The 20,377-nt window shown below is 45.9% G+C and overlaps 2 protein-coding genes across 3 annotated transcripts in view; one reads left to right on the top strand and one right to left on the bottom strand.

Annotated features, from left to right (window-relative positions):
* The window catches only part of CARS2 (cysteinyl-tRNA synthetase 2, mitochondrial), a 36,346-nt gene extending 21,892 nt beyond the window's left edge, over window positions 1-14,454 (top strand). Inside the window, exons 9-13 of the mRNA XM_082498517.1 lie at window positions 2,573-2,711; window positions 4,719-4,842; window positions 6,827-6,925; window positions 11,309-11,572; window positions 14,278-14,454. Of these exons, the coding sequence (XP_082354643.1) occupies window positions 2,573-2,711; window positions 4,719-4,842; window positions 6,827-6,925; window positions 11,309-11,572; window positions 14,278-14,352 (701 nt within the window). The 3' untranslated portion in view covers window positions 14,353-14,454. The remainder of the gene's footprint in view (window positions 1-2,572; window positions 2,712-4,718; window positions 4,843-6,826; window positions 6,926-11,308; window positions 11,573-14,277) is intronic.
* Window positions 14,455-15,690: 1,236 nt separating this feature from the next.
* NAXD (NAD(P)HX dehydratase) overlaps window positions 15,691-20,377 on the bottom strand; it is a 52,605-nt gene continuing 47,918 nt past the window's right edge. For both annotated transcript variants that reach the window (XM_082498615.1, XM_082498614.1), the window contains one exon: window positions 15,691-18,011. In XM_082498615.1, coding sequence (XP_082354741.1) covers window positions 17,861-18,011 — 151 coding nt within the window. In that variant the 3' untranslated portion in view covers window positions 15,691-17,860. The remainder of the gene's footprint in view (window positions 18,012-20,377) is intronic.

The following is a 20,377-nucleotide window of genomic DNA, read 5'->3' on the forward strand; positions in this document are numbered from 1 at the left end:
CCCCTCCCCCCCGAAGTGGTCATTGTCGCAGGGTGGATAAAACTGGATGTCTTTCCCGTGGGGAAGAAGAGAAAAGTCGGAGGGAAGAGGCTGTGATGCAGGACATCACCCTTCCACAGCGTGTCTTGGCAGCCGTTTCTTCTGCTCCATCGCCCTCCCTGCCTGTGCAGGCTGGTGGGATGGAGCTGCTCGGGGTTCAGCTGAGCGCTGGGGACAGCGGTGGTGATCCAGCCTCCTGCTTTGGCTGATGCCTCTGGCTGTCCCCTGCTCGGCCTGAGTCACCACCCTTTGGCCCACCTGGGGCTGTTGGGAAAAGGTCTTTCCGAGGTGCCCCACCACCAGTGTGCCTGCCAGGCGGCTTCTGGGTGCAGCTTAAGTGGAGAGATGCCATCTCCAAAGCCCTGTGGGACCCCGCTGTGAGGCACTGCTTTTCCTCTTGCACCTCGTCAGCAGTGGCTTTGCTTCTGCACTTAGGTGGAGGGGCTGTGAGCCTGCTGTGGGCAGCAGGGTTCTGTTCCCAAAATGCTCTCCTGGTCACCAGAACTGCTCCGGTGATTTTGTGAACCTGAGTGAACTCCAATGTTTTGGTCCCTCTGGTCTTTAATTACTTGTTGGTGCTAATAAACACATGTTTTGTAATTTGATGATGCAGCGATGTTGCCCTCGGTGGCAAAGGAGGGAAGGAGTCGGGAGTACGGTGAAGATTTATATTGCTGGGCTTGCCTGTGACGCGCTGTGGGTTTGCAGTGCCTGCAGGCGGTGGTTTAGGAGAGTGCCGTGAATCGGGGAAGAAGAATGGCTTTAATCAAAGCGGGCTTCATCAGGATAAACTTTCATCAAGTATTCCTCGCTGAGTTCCTATAACCAGGGTAATCAGTTGAGTAATCTTAGTGGCTAGAAATGATCTCTTTCAGTATCTCACTGTTTTCTAAAAATCTGTACACAGGTCTTTTTAAAAGCTGAGTAAAGCTTTTTAAAAGGAGTAAACCAGTGTTAATGAGGCTGTAATGCAGATTCTTGATTACACACAAGTGTAAAATCTGTCAAATACAGGTCCAGACTTATGCCTTACTTATACTGGGGCAAATCCTGCGGAGAGTCTATTTAAACAGTTAGGCTTCTTTGGGATTTAGGCTAATGGAACTGAGATCAGGTCTCACATCTGGCTGCTTCTGCGCTCTTAGATTGTCCCCTCAGACAGTGCTGATGCTCAGTGCTGATGAGATTAGGAATACGCTGCAAGCTCTAGTTTGGCTGTGCATAAATGGTGAAGCAGTATTGCGCTGGCTATGTTTGGCTCTTCGATACAAGTCATCGACTCTGGTGTGATATTGCGGGAAGGAATGCATTTAAACTTAGGCCTGTCCTCGGTGGTTGCAACTTCCACTGAAGCCGGGTGAGCTGTTTGATGTGGGGTCTGAGTGCTCTTCCGCAGAAGATTGCGTGTTGCTGTACAGATAGTAAAATTGCCCCTTGCTGATGGCAGGTCGCCATAAAAGTACTGGGGGCCAGTGCGGCACCCGGGCTTCTGAGGGCGTAGGCAAGGCGAGAGGAGCCTGCTGAAATCCTAAACCCGCAGGAGCGGACGCTAGTGGTTCTCACAGCGCAGTTGCTTGCTGAAGCCAGAGTCCTGCTGGAGGCAGTGAGGGCGTCCCTGTGCATGGATGCCACGATAGTGGGGCGGGCAATGTCATCTTTCCAGTTGGTGGAAAAGAAGCACTGCAGGGTTAGGGTATAGCAGATCGCCTTATAAAGCAGAGCTTTGCTTAGGATGTGATGAATCATTTACCTTAAGGTTTTGTCTTTCTTTCCAGTGCCTATAAAAAGGCTTAGCTGTAAATGTGTAAGTTGAGTGTGACGAATCCCATCCCAAACATGCCCTTACAAGTTTAAACAACTTGCATTTTCTTTAATAGTTGCCTGCAAAAATTGATATGGCCAGTTTAGCTTTGATATTGTGAGGGAATTGTATATCTAGTGCAGAATCTAGACTACAAAATTTCAGGTCCATCTAGATTTTAGATGCTGGTAAACCAGCCCTTTAACTATTAAGTGCCTGTATTCCTCACAGAGTCAGTGGTGAGGGCTGGGTCTCTCTGGAGGTCTCCAAAGACAGATCGTGCCTACCTAAATTAGAATAGGAACAAAATTAGGAATGAGATCAAAGATACGTCTTGCCAACTTAAATCTGGGGAGGATGCTTAGAAATATATCCAATCCAAATGCTTTGGAGTAATAACTTCACAGTGAGATTCAATAATGAAAAAAAAAATTAAAGCTAAGTAGCTATTGCTTCAGTCAGCTTCCAAACACTTTTTGAATCAGTCTGATACTTTTCCGGTAGGTTATACTTTGTCATATATAATGAATATGGTTTTATATTGATTTAATTCACCTACTGTGCATGAAGAATAGAGTTTTTAATTAAATATGCAATCAAATGTAAGAAAAGTTTGCCGTGACAAATAATAACAAACTTTTCCTGGAATGACTTTGACTCAGAATATTGTTCCAATGGATGACAGACAACATCCTTTCTGTCATAACGCCCGAATATTTTTTTTTCCTTTAGCGGTAGAATTTAGTGACGAGAGCATGGATGATGCAAAGCACCTTCTTCAGGCAATTTCCTCATTTACTAGAGAGGCAAATGCTTATATAAAAGGACAGCTGGTATGTGACCCTGTTAGAGAAGACATACTGTGGGAAAGGTAAGTGCATCTCCTGTATCTGAAAGATTCTGATTATGTGAGCAATAATTTGCTGACAGGCTTAGAGGGCTGACCGCTGTGGTGTGCTGAGTTCTCTTCAACAAGCAGGACAAGAAAGAGGCCCGAGAAGCAGTCTTCCCGGCCAGCCCTTACCAAGGGCAGGTTTTTTTAGTTCTTTGTCTAGCCAGCTGCTTTTCCTCACGCTACACTTAGTTGACTGTATTTTTAAAATCCATGTTGTTTATCTAGCGTGCCTGCCCCAGCGCTTGTGTCTTTGCCCCTTTTGAGTGATGTAGAAGGCAAAGCTGTGACTGACGTTGTGAGGCTGTTCAGTTCATAAGTAGAACTGTGCGTTAGCAACTGAAGAAGAAAGAGGATGACTGGAAAGTAATGTGCCGTGAGCACATGAGCGTGTAATCAAGCTGGCTGGCACTGTGCCATGCACAGAGGAAGAAGGGGCTACTAAGAAACTGGCCAAGACGGAGATGTCGCAGGAAAAGAAGAAATTATGGTTGCTGCCACCCTGACAATGATGGGGAGAATCCTCTCTGGAGTCCCTCAGGAAAACTAGATCATCTTCCAGGAGAGAGATGTGCTGTGTGTTGGGTGTGAAGCTGAGAGGACGAGTGCAGTGCTCTGGAGGTGGGACAGGAGGGGGGCGTTGAGCACCCCGAAACAACATATGTGCGGGCAGCTCTGGGGCATTGGATCAGAGGGGAAACAGCCTGTGGTGCAGAAGTGAGATGCAGCTCCCTTGTGGTGCGGGCACCGAACGGTCGGGGAGCTTGCGGTTGCACTGACTGAGGCTTGCAAGGGGCGCTGGGATGTGTTACAAGGAAGGGCAGTTGAATTAACTGGTTGTGGTATTTGGCAAAAGGAGGTCCTTCAGCGTGAGGCTGCCGGAGACCTGCTGGTGAGAGTGAAGGCTGAGAGACGTGAGGCGAGTGGGGAGGTTGAAATGGATTGCCAGTGGGGGATGTGTGGGAAGGAAAAATGCGTGTATCGCTAGATGTTAAAACAACCATGATGAAACAGAGCTCTTGATTAGGAAAGTGGTAGATGTTCAATGGAGAAGGGGGAACTTGCAGGGAAGAGCACTGGGAGGAATGGATTAGGGCAGCAATCATCTGATATCTGAGGGGAGGTAGGCAAAACCACTCAGAAAGAGGCACAACAGGGTTAAGGAGAGCCCCAAAGGCTCTAGGATAGCTTGAGGCTCCCAAGGTAACCCTGCTCCCTGAGCTTTATCATGAGGTGGCACCCTTGGTTCAGCGCTATCGAGGTCCAGTTCACCTGGCTGAGTACAAGAGCGCGCTGCCAGCAGCTGTTTGCAGCTCACCGTTTATTTCCCCTGCTGTCCTCGTCCTGCTCACAGCGGCTGCAGCAGGTGGCACTGGTCCTGCGGCGATGAGTGCTGGTTGCCTGCTGGCTGGTGCTGTTACACAAAGGGTCCCACCAGACCTTTCCGTCTGGGCCAAGCCGAGTGGAGTCCCGGGGCTGGGACTGGGCTCACCTGGGAAATGAGGAGTCGGCGCCCGTGTCCGAGCAGGACTCCTGGCCGACCCCGAGACAGCTCTCTTGCCAGGCACTGGAGTGATGTGTGTGACCTGGCTTTGGAAGAAAAACACACCGTTAGCATGAAAAATGGGCTGCTGGAAAAAAAAAAAGGCTTAGCAAAATCGTTAACGTGCTTAACATCAACCTCATTTTCCATCTGTTTTTAAATGATTAAGGCAAGCCTTGCTCTGCTGTTGGTGGTTCCTGTGATTAACCATGTATTTATTGAATGGATGTAGCACTCTGGATTTTGATGTGCATCAAGTTTTTTCCCTTTGCAGCTGAAAGATGTATTCTCCCTGATCAGCGTAGCATCACCCATCACAGGACAGCTAGGAAGGAAACGACGGTGTCCTTTCGATGACTCCCTCTGGCTGAATAGCTGATGAATTCCGTGTACTGCTGGCATCTTGTTTGTCTTATCTTAAAAGTTACCTTTTCTTCTTGAAGGCTAGCCAACACAAAAGTAACCGTGAAGGCTGCGTTTGCAGATGACTTTGACACCTCCAGGGCTGTTGCAGCAATTATGGACCTCATTCACCATGGCAACAGACAGCTTAAGGCTGTTACTAAGGTAACCCATTAGGATACAGAGATCAGAAAATGACAGCTGTCCACTGTCCTACTGCTTAATGCAGACAGATTAGTTTATTGTTCACATAAGAAACCAGCAGAAACAAAGCTCCATAAATTGTTGACCTTAACGGTGCCCATTTGTCCTGACTGTATCGCAGGAATTGTGTACGGTTATTGTTTTGTGCTTCGTTGTGTCCAAAGGATGTTTCTTTCCCGCTGCCCTGTATTATTTATACCTTAGGTTTTTGAAAGGCCTGAAGCCACTGTGGCATGCTGCTAATTTAAGTGCTGGTTTTATGTTCTTACCCGGCTTCTTTGCTTAATACCCATGCACAGAAATCAACCTAAATTGGGAAATGGGGGGGGTGGTTGCTGTGCGGGCTTTGGTAGGCAGTCCCAGGTGCACGGGGCAGTCGTGGTGGTGAGCTCAGCTTTGGGGACCGAGTGGCTTCTGCTGTTGGCAAATTGTAACTGCGGCCTCAGCACGCCTGTGTGAGTCCGTCTTCAGGGGCATTTTGGCAAACTGAGACCCTGTAAAGGTCTCTCGATGCTGAACAAGACCTGAGCAGTAAACGCAGTCTGGAGCACGTGTGAGTCTCCTTTTACCAACGGCTCCCTTTCTCGCTCAAGGCAAGCAGCTCAGCCTTGTTGCAGTGCTCCTTGGTTGCTGGTGTCGCCACAGCCGCCATGTTTGTGCTGTGAAGGAAATGCTGAGTGCATAGTAAAAACTGATTTTAAGAGAGAATTTGCCCATTGGTTTAGAAATCCCGCCTCCTCCTGGTCCTGTTTTGGCGCTGGCTTTAATTTCTGTCCTTAGCCTTGTCTTGATAAAATCACTCTCTGAGCGAATCCCTGACCCGAACCATTTTGCAGTGGGGATCTGTAACAGCATTAGCACTCCTAAATACAAGTAGCCTCATTTTGCCAGTCGTTGCTCGTTTCCCCTGAATTCCTTCTGTCAATCGTTTTGTTGAGAATGGGGTGAGGTATTTGTGGGGCAGCTGACTTGGATCTCTGGTTGCGGTGGTGGAGCTTTTCTGGGCGCAGCCCAGCTGTCTGAGCCTTACCTCGTACCGACTGTGCGTGTAGTTTTTCTCCTTAAGAACTGCGAGTTTATTCACATAAACAAAACCACTCATTCTTCTCTTTAACCTTCTCACTGTTCTTAACCTTAGTTGGCACGAACCTGTTTCTTTCCCTCAGCAATCCACTTCAGCTCCTTCCAGCTCAGATCTTTTGCAAATTTTAGGTTATGGCTTATCTCAGGCCCTAATGGAGATGTCGTATAAAATCCACTACCAGCTGCTAATTTGGTTGTGTATGTCATCACTCTTTTTTTAGGCAAGGGTTAGTCCTTTAAATTGCTTCTCAGTCTATTGTTTAATCTTGATTTTTTTTTTTTTTTTTTTTTTTTTGTGAAACAAATATGGAGGAAAGAAAGAAATACACGTGTTCTTAAAAAATGCTATTCTATCACTGCTGCTGGTCGTTGCTGGTGCTACCGGGGCATGACAAAATGCCATAAGCTATCTCAAAGCAACCTTCACATTGTTTAAATCAATAAGGCACTCAAAAAAGGATTTGAGTTTTTTTTTTAATCATTTATTTTATAGGTGCCCTTGAAGCTGGGATTTTGTTCTTTTGTGTTGTTTTCATACACACAGACCTTTCATGCCCAGAAGTGCTATTTTTAGGTCTAATTTATTGTGTGCGTGTAATGCATGGCAGCTCCACGCATCTCTTTTCCTCGCCACGCATGCTGCTAATACACTTTTTCCCTCCCCTGGTTACTTAAATCTTTTCCCTTTGTGTTGTGAGGTGCTTTTATATCTCTAAAAGTTCCCGTCTGGGCAGGTGCTTACTGGTGAAGGTAGATCTATATAATTAGTAATAGTTTTCCCTTGTGGACCAGGCTGCAGAGAGATGCTGAGTTCTGTAATATGTATTGACTGGACTATCTCTTCTGAGTGTTTTTTAAACAGGATGCTGGATTTCCTAGAAGCTCCGTTGTGTATGGAAGCATTATTTCCTATATAGAAGGCTTTTTTAATGCCCTTGGGATGTCCTTCGGAGAAAGACAGGTACGAAACATCTCTTCTGTGTGTACTAGTATGTGATAGCAGCGCCAGCGTTATGTTTTATAGAAAGCTTTCCGAAAGCGTCAGATGTAATAAAGTTATTTATGGTTTTAGTAAACCTTTCTGCACCGCTTGCAGTTTCTGTCTTGATGCCTTAGGAGAGCATGTAAGCAGGTAGAACAGGAGAAAGCAAAGTGTGTTGTTTTTTTTTCTTCTCTGAGGTACTCCTGGGTGACTTCTGCAGCAATTGTGCTGGGGAAATGAAAGTTTGAGGAATGAAACGAGAAAAAGTTAGCACTGGAGGCCTTTTAAGTTGGTCCTGTTACGTCCCAGGCTTTTCCCCTGCTCTTCCTCTTCTTTCTGATGGTTGCACCCAGGCTGACTTGGATAGCCGTATGAATATTTGCGGTTGTGACCTCCCTGCACAGCAGGAGCCGGGGTCCAGCCCCTCTGCGGAAAGCCAGGGCTGCTCTGCCTTGAGCCACGGTGGGGTGCGGGGAGCGGAGGGCAGCGGGGGGGCTGTCACTGGAAATACCTTACCTATTCTTCAGTGCTTGGAAAGGTATGAATGGGGAGGGGAAAAAAAGGAGAGAAAAACCTCAAAGCAAAGTACTGCACAGGGAAGAGAGTGATAAATATGGAGGTGATGTCCTGATGTGTGGAAGGGGAGCATTTAAGATGGCCCAGGGTGTTGGAGACTAGCAGGTGGTTCTGTGCTCCTCTCTTGCTCGAATCTGGAGCTTGAATACCAAGAAGTTGAAAACTTTCTTCAGAGAAACTGTTCTGCAAAAATTTATTTTGAGGAGCAGGAGAAGAGGATAAAAAAATGTGGATAACTTTATTCATCCTTTGAAAGTCAGGTAGTGTAGCAATAAATGCTTTTATTTATTTTTTCTCTTTGTGGATTTTTCCACAAAATTTCTTTCAAAACAGCGGCTGGATGTGATTTGGCTGTGTGTTACTCCTCATAACCCATGGTTTGTCAGGTTAATTTTTAGTGGCATACTAAACGCTTATATTTGTCTGTAAGTTGGATGGCAGAGTCATTCCTCCAGATTCTGGGCTGTCCGTATGCCGGTGCCTGCTGCACCTACATTTGTGCTGAAACAAGTGTCTGAATGCTTTTCTTTTTTGTATGCTGTGCTGGTTTCTCTGAGGCAGCAGGGTCAGCAGAAGACATTGGTGCAAGGTGGGCAGGAAGGAAGGAGCAGCACGGCAGGCTCTTCGCTGTCCCTCTGCCCTTTCAGCTTCCAGTAAATGAATCAATCAAAATCTTCATCAGAAAGGTCTGTGGGCTGCCACAAGCTAGTAAATAAAATGGTGTGGGGACTGTTCTCTGGCCTCAAGACCAGCCACAACAGCTCAGCATCCAACCTTTCTTGCCCCTTAGCCAGGTGGCCCTGGGCATGCAGCTTGTCGGGAGCAGTCCCTGACCACCACGGGTCCTGGCAGTGGGCTGTCTGGGAGAGGGCTAGCTGGCCTGGCCACCGCTGTGCTGGCAATTTAATGCAGAGGCTACTGGGAGCGGTGTTTGGGCTCTCTTCATTTGGATGTTCGCATATAGCCTGTGGGTCCATCTTGCTCTTAGGATGGGATTCATCTCAGCTAATTGGCCTTGCAGTCTAATGTCGCTGCCTGTGCTTCTGCAGTAGTTGGTGGAGAGAGATGTACTGCTTAGGGACAGTTAATCTTAGTCTGGTGGCTGTATAAAATAGGACTGCCTGTCTCTCCTCTCTTCATTGGCAAGAGAGGGAGCCTGGGCAGCCACAGGCAGGTAAGATGAATCTGTCTGAGAAGACAATGGGTGGAAACCATTGTGCCTGTTTTAGAACTGGGGAGCAACGGTGAGGACTTTTGCTCTGCCGAGGAGTGCTGCATTGCAGCTGCAGCCAGGGACAAATAGGTGATCATCTGTGAAGCAGGCAAGGGCCAAATTTTCATATAAAGTGTCATATGAGGATTAGTTGGTACCACAGGAGAAGACATTAGAGATCAGCCCTGAGAGGCTGCAGTGTTTTATGTGGAAGTGGGATCGGTTCATCTCCTAAAGCTGCCCCTTCTTTTGGAGGATCTTGCCTTGTGTCATGAAGTAGGTGCTTGGTTTGAACTTTGGCAGTGGTGTTTGTAGAGGTGTGTTTCTTACTCCCCTCATCTTTCCACCCCCTTCTGTATTTAAGCATTTATCCTGCTTTTTTACCTGCCGCGGGTTACAGTGGAGCATTTCTGGCTCTTAGTTTTATTGTCGTCTTCTGTCTTATAAACTACTTCTTTAGTATGTTTACATGTTTCGAAAGTTTGGGGTATTTGCTGCCTTTTATGATTGTGGAGAGCACTGAGCATCTCACATTCTGTCTTTGATAGCTTCCCCCTCACCTCCTTCTCCTCCTCTTTGTTTGTTTGCTTCAGTCAGTGACCTCTGAAACTGCTGCCTTTCATTTCTATCCTGCTGTTCGGTGACTAAATACAGTCCCCTCTGGCTTTAATTACTCAGCTGCTCTTCTGCTCCCAGTTGAGCGTCACTGCCAGCAACTTCACCCCCCGGCCTTGGTGTGCTTTACATTTCACTTCTCTCTTGTCTGTTCCCCCTCTTGTGTCTTAGTGATAAAATAACACCATGGCGTTTCCTTGTTTGTTGGAGGCTTGTCCTTTTCCTCCCACTTACGAGTTTGCCTCTAATGAGAAACAGGGATGGTTTCTCTGCCAAGAGCGAGACTGAGAGCCTGGCTGTGCCTGCACCGAGGATTGGCCTCCCTCTTCTGCTGGCACGTGCGCTCCCGTCCCGGCAGCCGTCAGAGTAGGACCCTCTAGGAGGAGCGAGGCCATTCTCTTCCCGAGTTGTTGACCAGCGAGACTTCAGCCAAGCCAGAGGAGGCTGAGAAAGCTCGGAGCTGGCTGAGGGCAGGAGAGGGTCAGTGCGTGCAGTGGCTGCTGCTCGGTCAAGTCTTTTTGGGTAGCTGAAACTGGATAAGGTAGATCAGATAAAAGTTCTGTGGATTTGGGGAGGTTCTCTGGGTGCACGGAGAAAGGGTAGTCATAGAATCACGGAATCATAGAATGGTTTAAGTTGGAAAGGACCTTGAAGATCATCTAGTTCCAACCCCCCTGCCATAGACAGGGACACCTCCCACTACACCAGGTTGCCCAAGGCCATGTCCAGCCTGGCCTTGAACACCTCCAGGGATGGGGCCTCAACAACCTCTCTGGGCAACCTGTTCCAGTGCCTTACCTTTTACTTAGTAAAAAGTCCTTCCCCAGCTCTCCTGTAGGCCTCCTTTAGGTACTGGAAAGCTGCAATAAGATCTTCCCGGAGCCTTCTCTTCTCCAGGCTGAACAGCCCCACCTCCTTCAGCCTCTCCTCATAGGGGAGGTGCTCCAGCCCTCCTTGTGGCCCTACTCTGGATACACTCCAGCAGGTCCATGTCCTTCTTATGCTGGGGACTCCAGAGCTGGATGCAGTACTCCAGGTGGGGTCTCACCAGAGTGGAGTAGAGGGGCAGAATCACCTCCTTTGACCTGCTGGCCACACTTCTGATGCAGCCCAGGATGCAGTTGGCCTTCTGGGCTGTGGTCGCACGCTGCTGCCTCATGTTGAGCTTCTCATCAATTAGCACACCCAGGTCATCCTCAGGGCTGCTCTCCAGCCATTCCCCGCCGAGCCTGTATTTGTGCTTGGGGTTGCCCCGACCCAGATGTGAGACCTTGCACTTGGCCTTGTTGAACTTCATGAGGTTTGCTTGGGCCCACCTCTCCAGCCTGTCCAGGTCCCTCTGGATGGCATCCCTCCCCTCCAGCATGTCTACTTCACTTGGTGTCATTGGCAAAGTTGCTGAGGGTGCACTCAACCCCACTGTCCATGTCACTGAGACTTAGACTAGAGACTTAAAGCCAAAATACCTGATTTTCCTGGTTTGTGATTCTTGAAGAGGGTTTGGAGCTCAAAGGCAGAGTAAGGGGCTGGTGCTGCTGTAGCTCTGCAGACGTTAACAGCCGAGGGACTGTCTGAGCTGGCAGCTGGGCTTCCCTTGCTGTGTCGGGTGGCTGTTGTCAGGCCTTTCTTCCATTGATTTGACTAATCCCTTTTTAATTTATGCACGCTTCTGGCATCTTGGAGGTTTCCTGTGGCGATGAGTTCCACAGTTGGGTTATGCAGCATATTATGTTCACATGAGAGCCCTCTGCTCCAAGATAGACACTTTCCTGTACAGGAATACACTGAACTACTTCCACCATATCCACCATTAGTGAGATTGCAATGTTTTAATCGTACTAATACAATGGAAGATGCAAAACCAAGAGAGGTGACAAGACCTCAGCGTGTGCCACTCAGTTGGGGTTGATTTTTAAATCATTCTCAGATGTTTGTAAAGCAACATGTTTCATTTCTAGATGGCTCTGGGAGGAGACAACTCTGCTTTGCTCTCTAACATCATTGATGAGCTTGTAAAGTTCCGTGCGAAGGTCCGTCATTACGCGCTCGCTCTGCCAGAAGAAGCAGAAGACACTGTGCCACTGGAGGGTGCCACAGGAGCCCAAGGACCAAAACAAGAACAGAAGGAAAAGAGGCAGCAATTGATGCGGGAGAGAAAACCCCTCCTGGAGGCCTGTGACAGTCTGCGTGGAGACCTTGTTGCCTTTGGAATCCATATAAAGGTAGAAGACAGTAACCTTATTTGTGAAACTGGTAGTCATTTTTTAAGACAACATTTATTTTTGCCCTTTGTGCCCCTTCGGCAGCTTTCAGTGTTGTGGTTGGTAAGCTGAGAAAACTTCTGAAAATAATGCCTTCCCTCTACCCTCCCCGCATTCCTCCACCGAAAATGGTAAGTCCTCACGAGGAGGCCTCTTCTGTCTTCAGCAGTTCCATTCCCAACTGTTCCTGAGCCATAAGTAGTTTGCCTGATTCCTGTACCACTCCTCTCTCCCCCCTGCTTTCTACTTTTAGCCTATACCTAATCTTTTCCTTTTCCATTACCCCAACGGTGTCTCCTGCTCAAGAGAAATCCCTTCACTGGCTTACTGTCATCTGCTGGTTTCAAAGCATTATATTACTTCTTTAATGGGTGCCGCTTCCTCCAGTTCCTCTTGCTTCACTGCCCTTCTCACCTTGTTGGGTCAGCGTTGCTCCTCACATGCAGAATAATCCTCCACTTTCTCTCCAGCATCTTCCTCCCTCCCTCCAGTTCACACTACTCGTTTTTCCCTTGCTCGGGAACCACGCCTTGCATCGTCTCCTTGCACCATTTTACCAACGGGAAGATATAAAGCACAGTGACTTTAGGGAGTGACGACATACATCCTCTTTAATTGCTGAACATGAGAGCTGTCATTTGTCAAAACACCTATTAAAACCAAATAAGAAGTGTGGTCGGCTGTCTTGTGATCTCAGATGCAAGTGAGGGTGCTGATACAAACTGGGGTGAGGGCCAAAGCGCAGCGGTGGTGAGCTACAGCTGTGAAAGCAAAGGAAGACCGTGGGAAGTTGGAACATCTGCTTCCGTAACTTGTTTGTACATAGCTAAATCCTCGCTCCACTTATCTGTCAAGAAAGGCTGCAAATCCAAACAACTGCACGGAGACAAAGTCTTGGAGAAGACGATTCCCTTTTGATCTCTTTGGCAAAACAGATGCAGCCCCACCTCCACCCTTTTGAAGATTTGTTTTTGAAGGGATTTATAGGCGTTTTATAACCTCCTAGAAACTGGCCTTAGCCAGGATTCAGCCCATTCCATTTATTTTGATTTTTTTTTTTTAATAACCTGAAGCTCGGCATAATCTGTCTCCTGCTTGTCCCAGAATAGTTTGCTTCTGAAGACGAAGCACGCATATGCACGCGTGAGGACAGGCAGCACGCATCCAAAGCTGAACTCCTGCTTTTTTTTTTGCTGATGCTTTGGAAGTATCTGAAGGTGTGCTGTGAAGGTTGCTCGTATCTTGCCTTTGCAAATCCCAGAAGAGTCCTGCAAACCGAGCGATGCAGCTCTGCAGTCCCTCACACAGGCTCACCGCAGCACACGTATGACAAGACACGGCCCTACCCAAAGTGGGGCTCTCACCCCCCTCGTGCTCAGCACGTGTCTGCTTGGCTGGGCTGGTTGGCCGCCCTGGGTTGGCTGGTGCCAAAACATGGCATGGTAACACAGCACCTAGCAGCTGGCTCCTGAAGCACTTGAAGAAGTAATTTGAATTTCTCTTTTCTACCCAGCCTCCCACTTCCATGAAACTTTTACGAGCCCCACGATACGCATGTGGTCATACGTCTATTAATGTGCTCTCCCTCTGTCAGGTGTGGCTGAAGTCAGCCAGCAGTTTCTCAAGGCCACATGCAGGAGGAAAAGCAGAAGAACCGATGAAGCAGATGAGCCTCATCTCCACATAGTGCAGCTGAGGAACCCCTGGTCTGGGACTGGGCGAGGAAGGGTTGGCCGCTCTAGAGTGCGAGCGGCAGTTTAGGGAATGCTAGTAACTTAATTCCTTTAAAAATCAGCTTTGAAGAAAGGGTTTTTTCTCCCTCAGCTTCTAAGTTTGTGGTTTCTGTACACTGGTTTCTTCTCTCCTGCTGCTCAGTGTGGATGATGTTGTTTGCCTGAAGTTACCGAACTTGCAACAAACAGATTAAAATATCCACCGGTCTTTTTGTGTCAGGGTAGTGTGCTGGAAATGCATTCTAATCTGTGCTATTAAGTGAAATATAGTAATTAGCTATTTATGCATCAAAACCAGTTTTCGCTTTGAGGTAAAGAAAATTCTACATTGTATTCCGGCCTCTCTCATGTGTCAGAGCTCATGGAACATTGTTGTATTTCAATAGCAGAGTAACTTTTGGTTTATTTGCAACAATAGCAGTCAAACAGCTAGATCTTAACAGTCAGAAAGGCTCAGTTTGACTGTAATATTTGCTTTCAAAAATATGACAGTATTGCATTACTGTTACTTATGGAAATGGGCTACTATTCTAAAATGCAGACCATCAGGTATGTTAGGCAATATATTCTCATGTATTGGCCATAATAAGAGCTGTTCTCCACATACATGAGCCATTTAAACACAAAAATGCGATTGCCTGAGTCTAATAGAAGTTACTCATGAGAGAGACTACATACTGCTGTGGCATCCCCTGCTAAAGAATTTACATTTCTGTTGTGGTGGGGTTTTTTTTACTTCTTAACTGGAAAGACTTGCCTGGGTTTTACAGCTTCTGAGCAGTAGTAATAATGGCATTCCTGTGAGATGGTAACTGGATGAAGAGCTTTGCTGTATGGTCAAAAACCTGTGCCTCCAAATACCTACACATGTATATGAATGATACCTGTGTGATCCAGACCACTGGGACTGACCATTTTTGCTTCTTCTTACAGGACAGAGCTGCTGTTTCAACCTGGGAAATGGTGGAAGGAGGGCAAGCAGAGCAGCAGACTGAGAAAAAAAGCTGATTGATCCTTCATCCTTGGACTTGGTTGTGGTGTTTTTTTTTCAGCTGCTTTGGCAACAATTGTAAATACTAATACTTTCCCAATAAAATCTTTGGAACAGAAAGGCAAACAAAGATATAACATGATCTGAACAAAACTGCTGCTGCTACTACTAGGTAAATAAATACAGGACTCGCAGCAGGTCTGTATGGGGCACAGGTGGTGGAAGCATCCAAAACACAGGGCAGCAGGACAGCAGCCGCGTTGTATGACACAGGTCTCGGTGCATTCTAACGTGGGGAATGCCCCAGCCCCAGCTGCTACAGGATCTGTACTCGCAGCCTGTTTTGCTGAGCTGGCACTGAGCACTAAAACATAGTGAAGACAGAGGCACGAGCTCAGGCCTGTCTTTGAGCGTGAAAAGTTTTATGCCTACTGGCTTCAACAATTCTGGTTTTCTCAGGCACAGAAGGAGGTGATGCTTTTAGCCTTTAAGTATTTCCTTATGGCAGTGTCGCTAGCTTGGTCCTAAGCAATCTTTAACTGTAATATGACGGTATCCAGTTACCTGTAAGGCTCAAATTCTTTCTGGTTTTCTTTTGCACGGTTTCCCTCACGCTGGGAGTACAGCACGCTCAGGGTCTCTCCATCAGAATTGGGAAGATAAAATTTAGTATGTTTAAGCTATTACTTTGCAGGGGATTAATGAGTGAACAGGTAAGTTACCTGCATAAATTTCAGGATCAGTATTAAGTGTCACGCTGGAGGCCTGCCTTACACGTGAGGTGACCCATGTTCTAGTGGCTGAGTTTACATGGGGCTTGTACTTACCCACTGGCATACTTCCTTTAAATCAACACATGAGAAGATGACAAAAATAAGAACGTGGATTCATATATGCAGAATTTCATTTGAAAATACAATTCACACAAGTAATCCGTTCAAAAGGCTTTCTTTTACATTGTAAAGCACAGAATAAAACTGCTGCCCAGGGAGGTTGTGGAGTCCCCTTCTCTGGAGATTGTCAAGACCCGCCTGGATGCAGTCCTGAGTAATGTGCTCTGGGCAATCCTGCTCTGGCAGGGGAGTGGGACCAGATGATCTCTAGAGGTCCCTTCCAACTCTGAAACTCCGTGATTCCGTAAAAACGTGCAGCTGTTTTTCTGCTCCCTTTCTGGTTATCGATACTCCTAGGGAAGATGGGGGGGTGTCTTGATTAGCAGTTTGGCAGATACTTATTTGCCACTGTTAGTATTTTAGATTTGCTAGTGGCTGTATTGCTCTAGTAAACTAGAATGAGTGGAAAACAGTCAGCACAGTTTTGGCACGCACCAAATAAAGTACACACAATTAATTTGCTATTATTTTTATTTCCTACCAAAAGAAACTGCTACATTTCCAGAATGTTTAAAAATTGTAACAATTTGTATACATTAGTGAATAACAGAGTTACAACGTCTGTAGCTTTAAAACCAACAGGGCAGGTTGAAACCTGTACTGAGCTCTGGTGATTGATTGACTTCGCCTACAAATGCCATTTAGATTATAATACCACTGATGTTCTAAATACCAAAAAAATTTGCTCATTTTAAAGGAAATTCAGTAGCTGTTCTAAAATCAGATTTAACTTTCTGATTTTATTTAAAAGGAGTTGGGTATCCCAAATAGTTTTAGGGGGAAAAACAGTAGTAGCTTAGTTCCCCCCAAATTGTAGACAGTTTACAAAACTGCTTAAATTGAACACCAAAACCCCAAATCTTACGAGTAGATGTTGCTCTGATCTAAAAAGTCTGTGAACCCTCATAGACCAACATGAGCAAACACCTAAAAAAATCTATTTTAAAGATAGGTAACTGGTTTAAAAAGAAAAACACAAATGCATCAGGGTGAGGTAGTAGTCACAGTGCATCCAGAAATATTGACTATAAGGGCAGAAGGGAAATAGTCAGAGCAGCCTTTCTGATTCCAGGTGCTTTCTATGGGCAGCTATTGCAAGGTATGAGAACGCAATCTGACCAGTATGCATGACACAGTCTTCCAATCTAGAGCTAGATCACAGGAAAAGAGTGGCTATAACGAATATATAACATCTACTGCAATAACTAGACACATTATATGCTTGTTCCTGTGCTTTAATGAGTATATGCACTTGGAGCTAGATTGTGGGTTTAAGGGCAGTACCCGCTTCCAGAGCTTACAGGAAGTTTTGTAAATGTACTTTGCATGAACTTGCCTCTCTCTCCCTATTGGTTCAACCCCTACAAGCTTTGACTGAATTTCCAAAAATTTAAGAAATGATACTGTGCAAAATCCCACGCAACTTCCCCTTTATACCCAACACTCATCTGCTCTGCCAAGGGGCCGGACAGATGCGGCCCTAACAGTAGAAGTCCTGTCTGTCTTGAAAAGGACAGAGCAAAAAGCTGCTACGCCCCAGTGCAGCACTCACAGCTCCAACATCTGCCACCATTTTTCTATTCCTGCCTTTGACTTGCAGCGTATGGCTGCCTGCACAGCACTGAGAGCGGGCAGACAGGTGCTGCTGTCTGCCTTGGGGTTTTTTGTTTGTTTGCCTTCAATTCACATTCCTGCCGGTTAATAGAAAGCCACCTATGTATCTGTATGCTGATCTTCTCACAGCTCTAACCCAGCAGGCAATTTGAGTTTTAAAAGCACTTCACTCTTCCGTGATCACTGAGAGTCTGACCAGTTCAGTCAGGTACCACTAAGTTTCTTACCCTGCCTAGTACCTCTCCAAACGATAATTTTACAAAGTTCATCCTACCGAGTTCTAGATGAGTCAAGGCCAGCTAAAGGAATAGAATTTTTTTTTTTTAAAGGTAAAAGCATAATTACTGTTTAATGCTAAGATACCTACAGTATATCCTTATTCTGCAATGGGGGAGCCTTTTCCAAAAAAAACCCCAAGGTGTTGCAGGAAGGGGTATACTGTCGAAATGAACGCTGCCTCTGGGACTGGGAATGGGAAAAGGCAACTAATTACATTCAAAATCTACAGCAACTCTCATGCATTCCCTTTCTGAAGAGGCTTACTTTTTGCTTCTCAATATACTAGCGTGGCAAAAAAGGAAATGCAATAGCTAATTCTAGACAGAGGGTCTAAGAATGAAAACATGACAACCTTGGTGCAATCCAAGGCATTCAGTTGAGCTGGTGGAAGAATTTTATCTAAGTATCAAGTGCATTATTTTTTTTTGCTGTTCACACTTTAGTTATTGCTCAATAACTATCAAAAAGAACAGAGGAATATTTTCAGTTTAGTTTTATTATATTATAACAGATCTGCAACTACAGCTTATTTCAGCCAAAACATTTTCATATTCCAAACTCTTAAAAAATATCTACATTAATCATATTTTTCTATTCTTAAAAATAAAAAAAAATCTACCTAGCATACCAATGCTGCTACAGCACTTGAAAGGGTGCATTACATATGTAAATTCTACGGTAAATGTAATTACTCTTGCAGTCATTGTTCTTCCTTTTCTTCTTCTCTGCTGCTTTGGCTTCAGGTTTCAAAAAGTTTGTTAAAAGCTGTTCCAACTTCTGAAACCATGTCAGAGGCAGTCATTGAACGTCCAAATTTTTGAAAGGCTTGGTGGTTGGACTGCCGCGTAAGAGAGCAAGCTCCAAATGCAGCCACTAGAAAGGGATTTTGACTAAAAGGAAAAAAAAAAAACAAAACAAAACCAAACAACATTATAAACAAAACCTGAACAGTCTTGTGTAATTTATAAGGTGGTGGAGGTAATCTTTGTACCCACAGATGTTTGTCCGCATTATTGGGAAGGCCTCTTAAGCAAACACCTGTGTTTCTCAGACTCTTGCAGAGCACCTTTGGCTGAACTTTTTTTTTAACGAGTACTTCCCTTCCCATGGCACAGCATGTGACTGAGAGAGAAACACCACTGGGGCTGAAGCGTGCAAAAGGAAAACATGCTTAAAAAGCGGGTAAGAAGGTACTCCATGTCTAGTTTTACCGATGTGAGACTTCATCCTTTCCTCCAGAGGAAGACTGCAGTCTCATCTGGCAGCCTTTTTACTCCCCTTCCTCCCCAGTCACTGGGTAACTCAATTTAGTTTTGTATGGCAGGGGGTGAGGGAAGGACGCGGGGATGCGGACAAGAGACAATTTTTAACAGGGCCATAGTCACTGCTCTGGGGCCTTCATTAGATCAGCTTAACAGGGGTACAGTGGGAGCTGTAGACCACAACAGAAATTAAGGCACACATCTCTTCATGCCTCCTACATGTTTATGGACTTCCTAAGAGAGTGTATCCAGCCCTATTCCTCAAGCGCTGAACATCCCCTGCAGACGGCAGCACAGACCTGCTACCTCCAGAGCACCTTCTCACAGCCTGGGCCACGGGAGCCGCTCCTGCTGCCTTTACAGCACCAGAGCAGAGGAAAACAACCGCAGAATAATTTAGCAGCCAGCCCTGGGCTCCAGTTGCTGGCTGGTTAAAAACCAGACAAAGCTCAGCTGTGGCTGGGACATAGCTGCCCGTAAGTCTCTAAGGACCCGCCGACTTCTGTGCCAAGTAAGAGTTTTGTGAAGGATCATGATATAAAGCACAGCCAAAGCAGAAAGTGAGTTTATGATTAGGTGGTACCAGGGCAGTTTGAAGTATCTTTTCCTTGAAAATAGCAACTTCATGCACTCATCAAGGTGCAGGGGTGAGTATTTAAGCCACCTTGAGAGTCAATCCTGGATGCCCAAATACCGCTCTGAAACAAGAGCTGTGTAGCACAGGCTTCTGGGCTCAAAACAGCTAAAGCACCTATTTTCTAAGGTACCAGTGTGATACACACCACGCTCCAAAGACATCACCTTAGCATCCTGTCTACTTAACAGGAGAATCCTACCTACTGTACCATTAGCATCGTGAAAGCCAGTGCAATCTTAATGTTTCAAAATCCTGCTCTGCACAGACCCGTTTTGAAACAAGAGAGCCCGGCACAAGCGTGGAAGGACTGGCTGGACTGCCTGCAGTGCAGCCTACGAGCTGATGCCCTCATTCGCTGAACCCAAAGAGCTCCTCCTTTCCTGAAACACAGGAGATAAACAGGACTCGTACAGCAGGTGTTTGAGAAGGGTCACTTTGACACCACCACAGGAGACATCATCTATTGCTGATGCCAATTATACTCTCCCACTTTTCCTTCATCTATAAAATAACAGAGTTTGAGTGAGCTGTTTGGAAATGCCACAGGAGCCCAGGTCAGGAGAGCCTGGAGAACACATGCTGCATTTGCTAATCTCTCCAACAATTTAATATTGATGTGTTGCACACCATGCAAAAATGAAGTCACTCTTTAATGAAGTAAACCAAAATTTCTCCTTTAGTGGCAGCTGCAACTTTAGATACACAAACCACCTTGGTTTCATTTTTCATTCTGGCTATATTAAGATTTCAGAATTTTAAAGCCTGGTTCAACTGGTCCCTTATTCCTCCTGGGGGACCTAGTGCAGTGCTCTCACAGTAATGCAAGCACAGACTAGTTAACTCCCATGGACATCTAACTGCATGCATCTGTAGCAGCCAAAAGACCACAAAATATCTCCCCTCCTAAAGTTTCAATAGCTCTTTACTTATTGAGAAGAGGGAATGTTATTCCCTAACTGCTTGTGTCAGGGTTCCTTTCAACTTTGTTTAAAGCAGCTACTTTCACAGAAAGACTACATGACTATATAGACCAACTAGTCGGACAGGAATGGACACAATTTAACAAAAAAGTCACTAGTCAGCTGCAGCTGCGTGGCTGCTTTACATGCAACCAGACTGGACTGACATTTGGCCTTAAAATGGTTTTGAAATTGTATTTTATTTGCAAGTTTCAACTTACCTGCCCCACTGAATTACTTAGGTATAATGCAAGAGGATTCCCCAAATTACAAAACCAAAGGTAAATAACATGTTTTTTGAATTGTTTTGAGATGTTACTGCCAGTGACTACCACTTACTTATTCTTCATACTTTCTGCCTACATTCAATTGCTTTGAAAACACATACCTTATACATA

The sequence above is a fragment of the Vanellus vanellus genome, assembly GCF_965231255.1.
Source record: "Vanellus vanellus genome assembly, chromosome: 1".
In the NCBI taxonomy this organism is placed as follows: Eukaryota; Metazoa; Chordata; class Aves; order Charadriiformes; family Charadriidae; genus Vanellus; species Vanellus vanellus.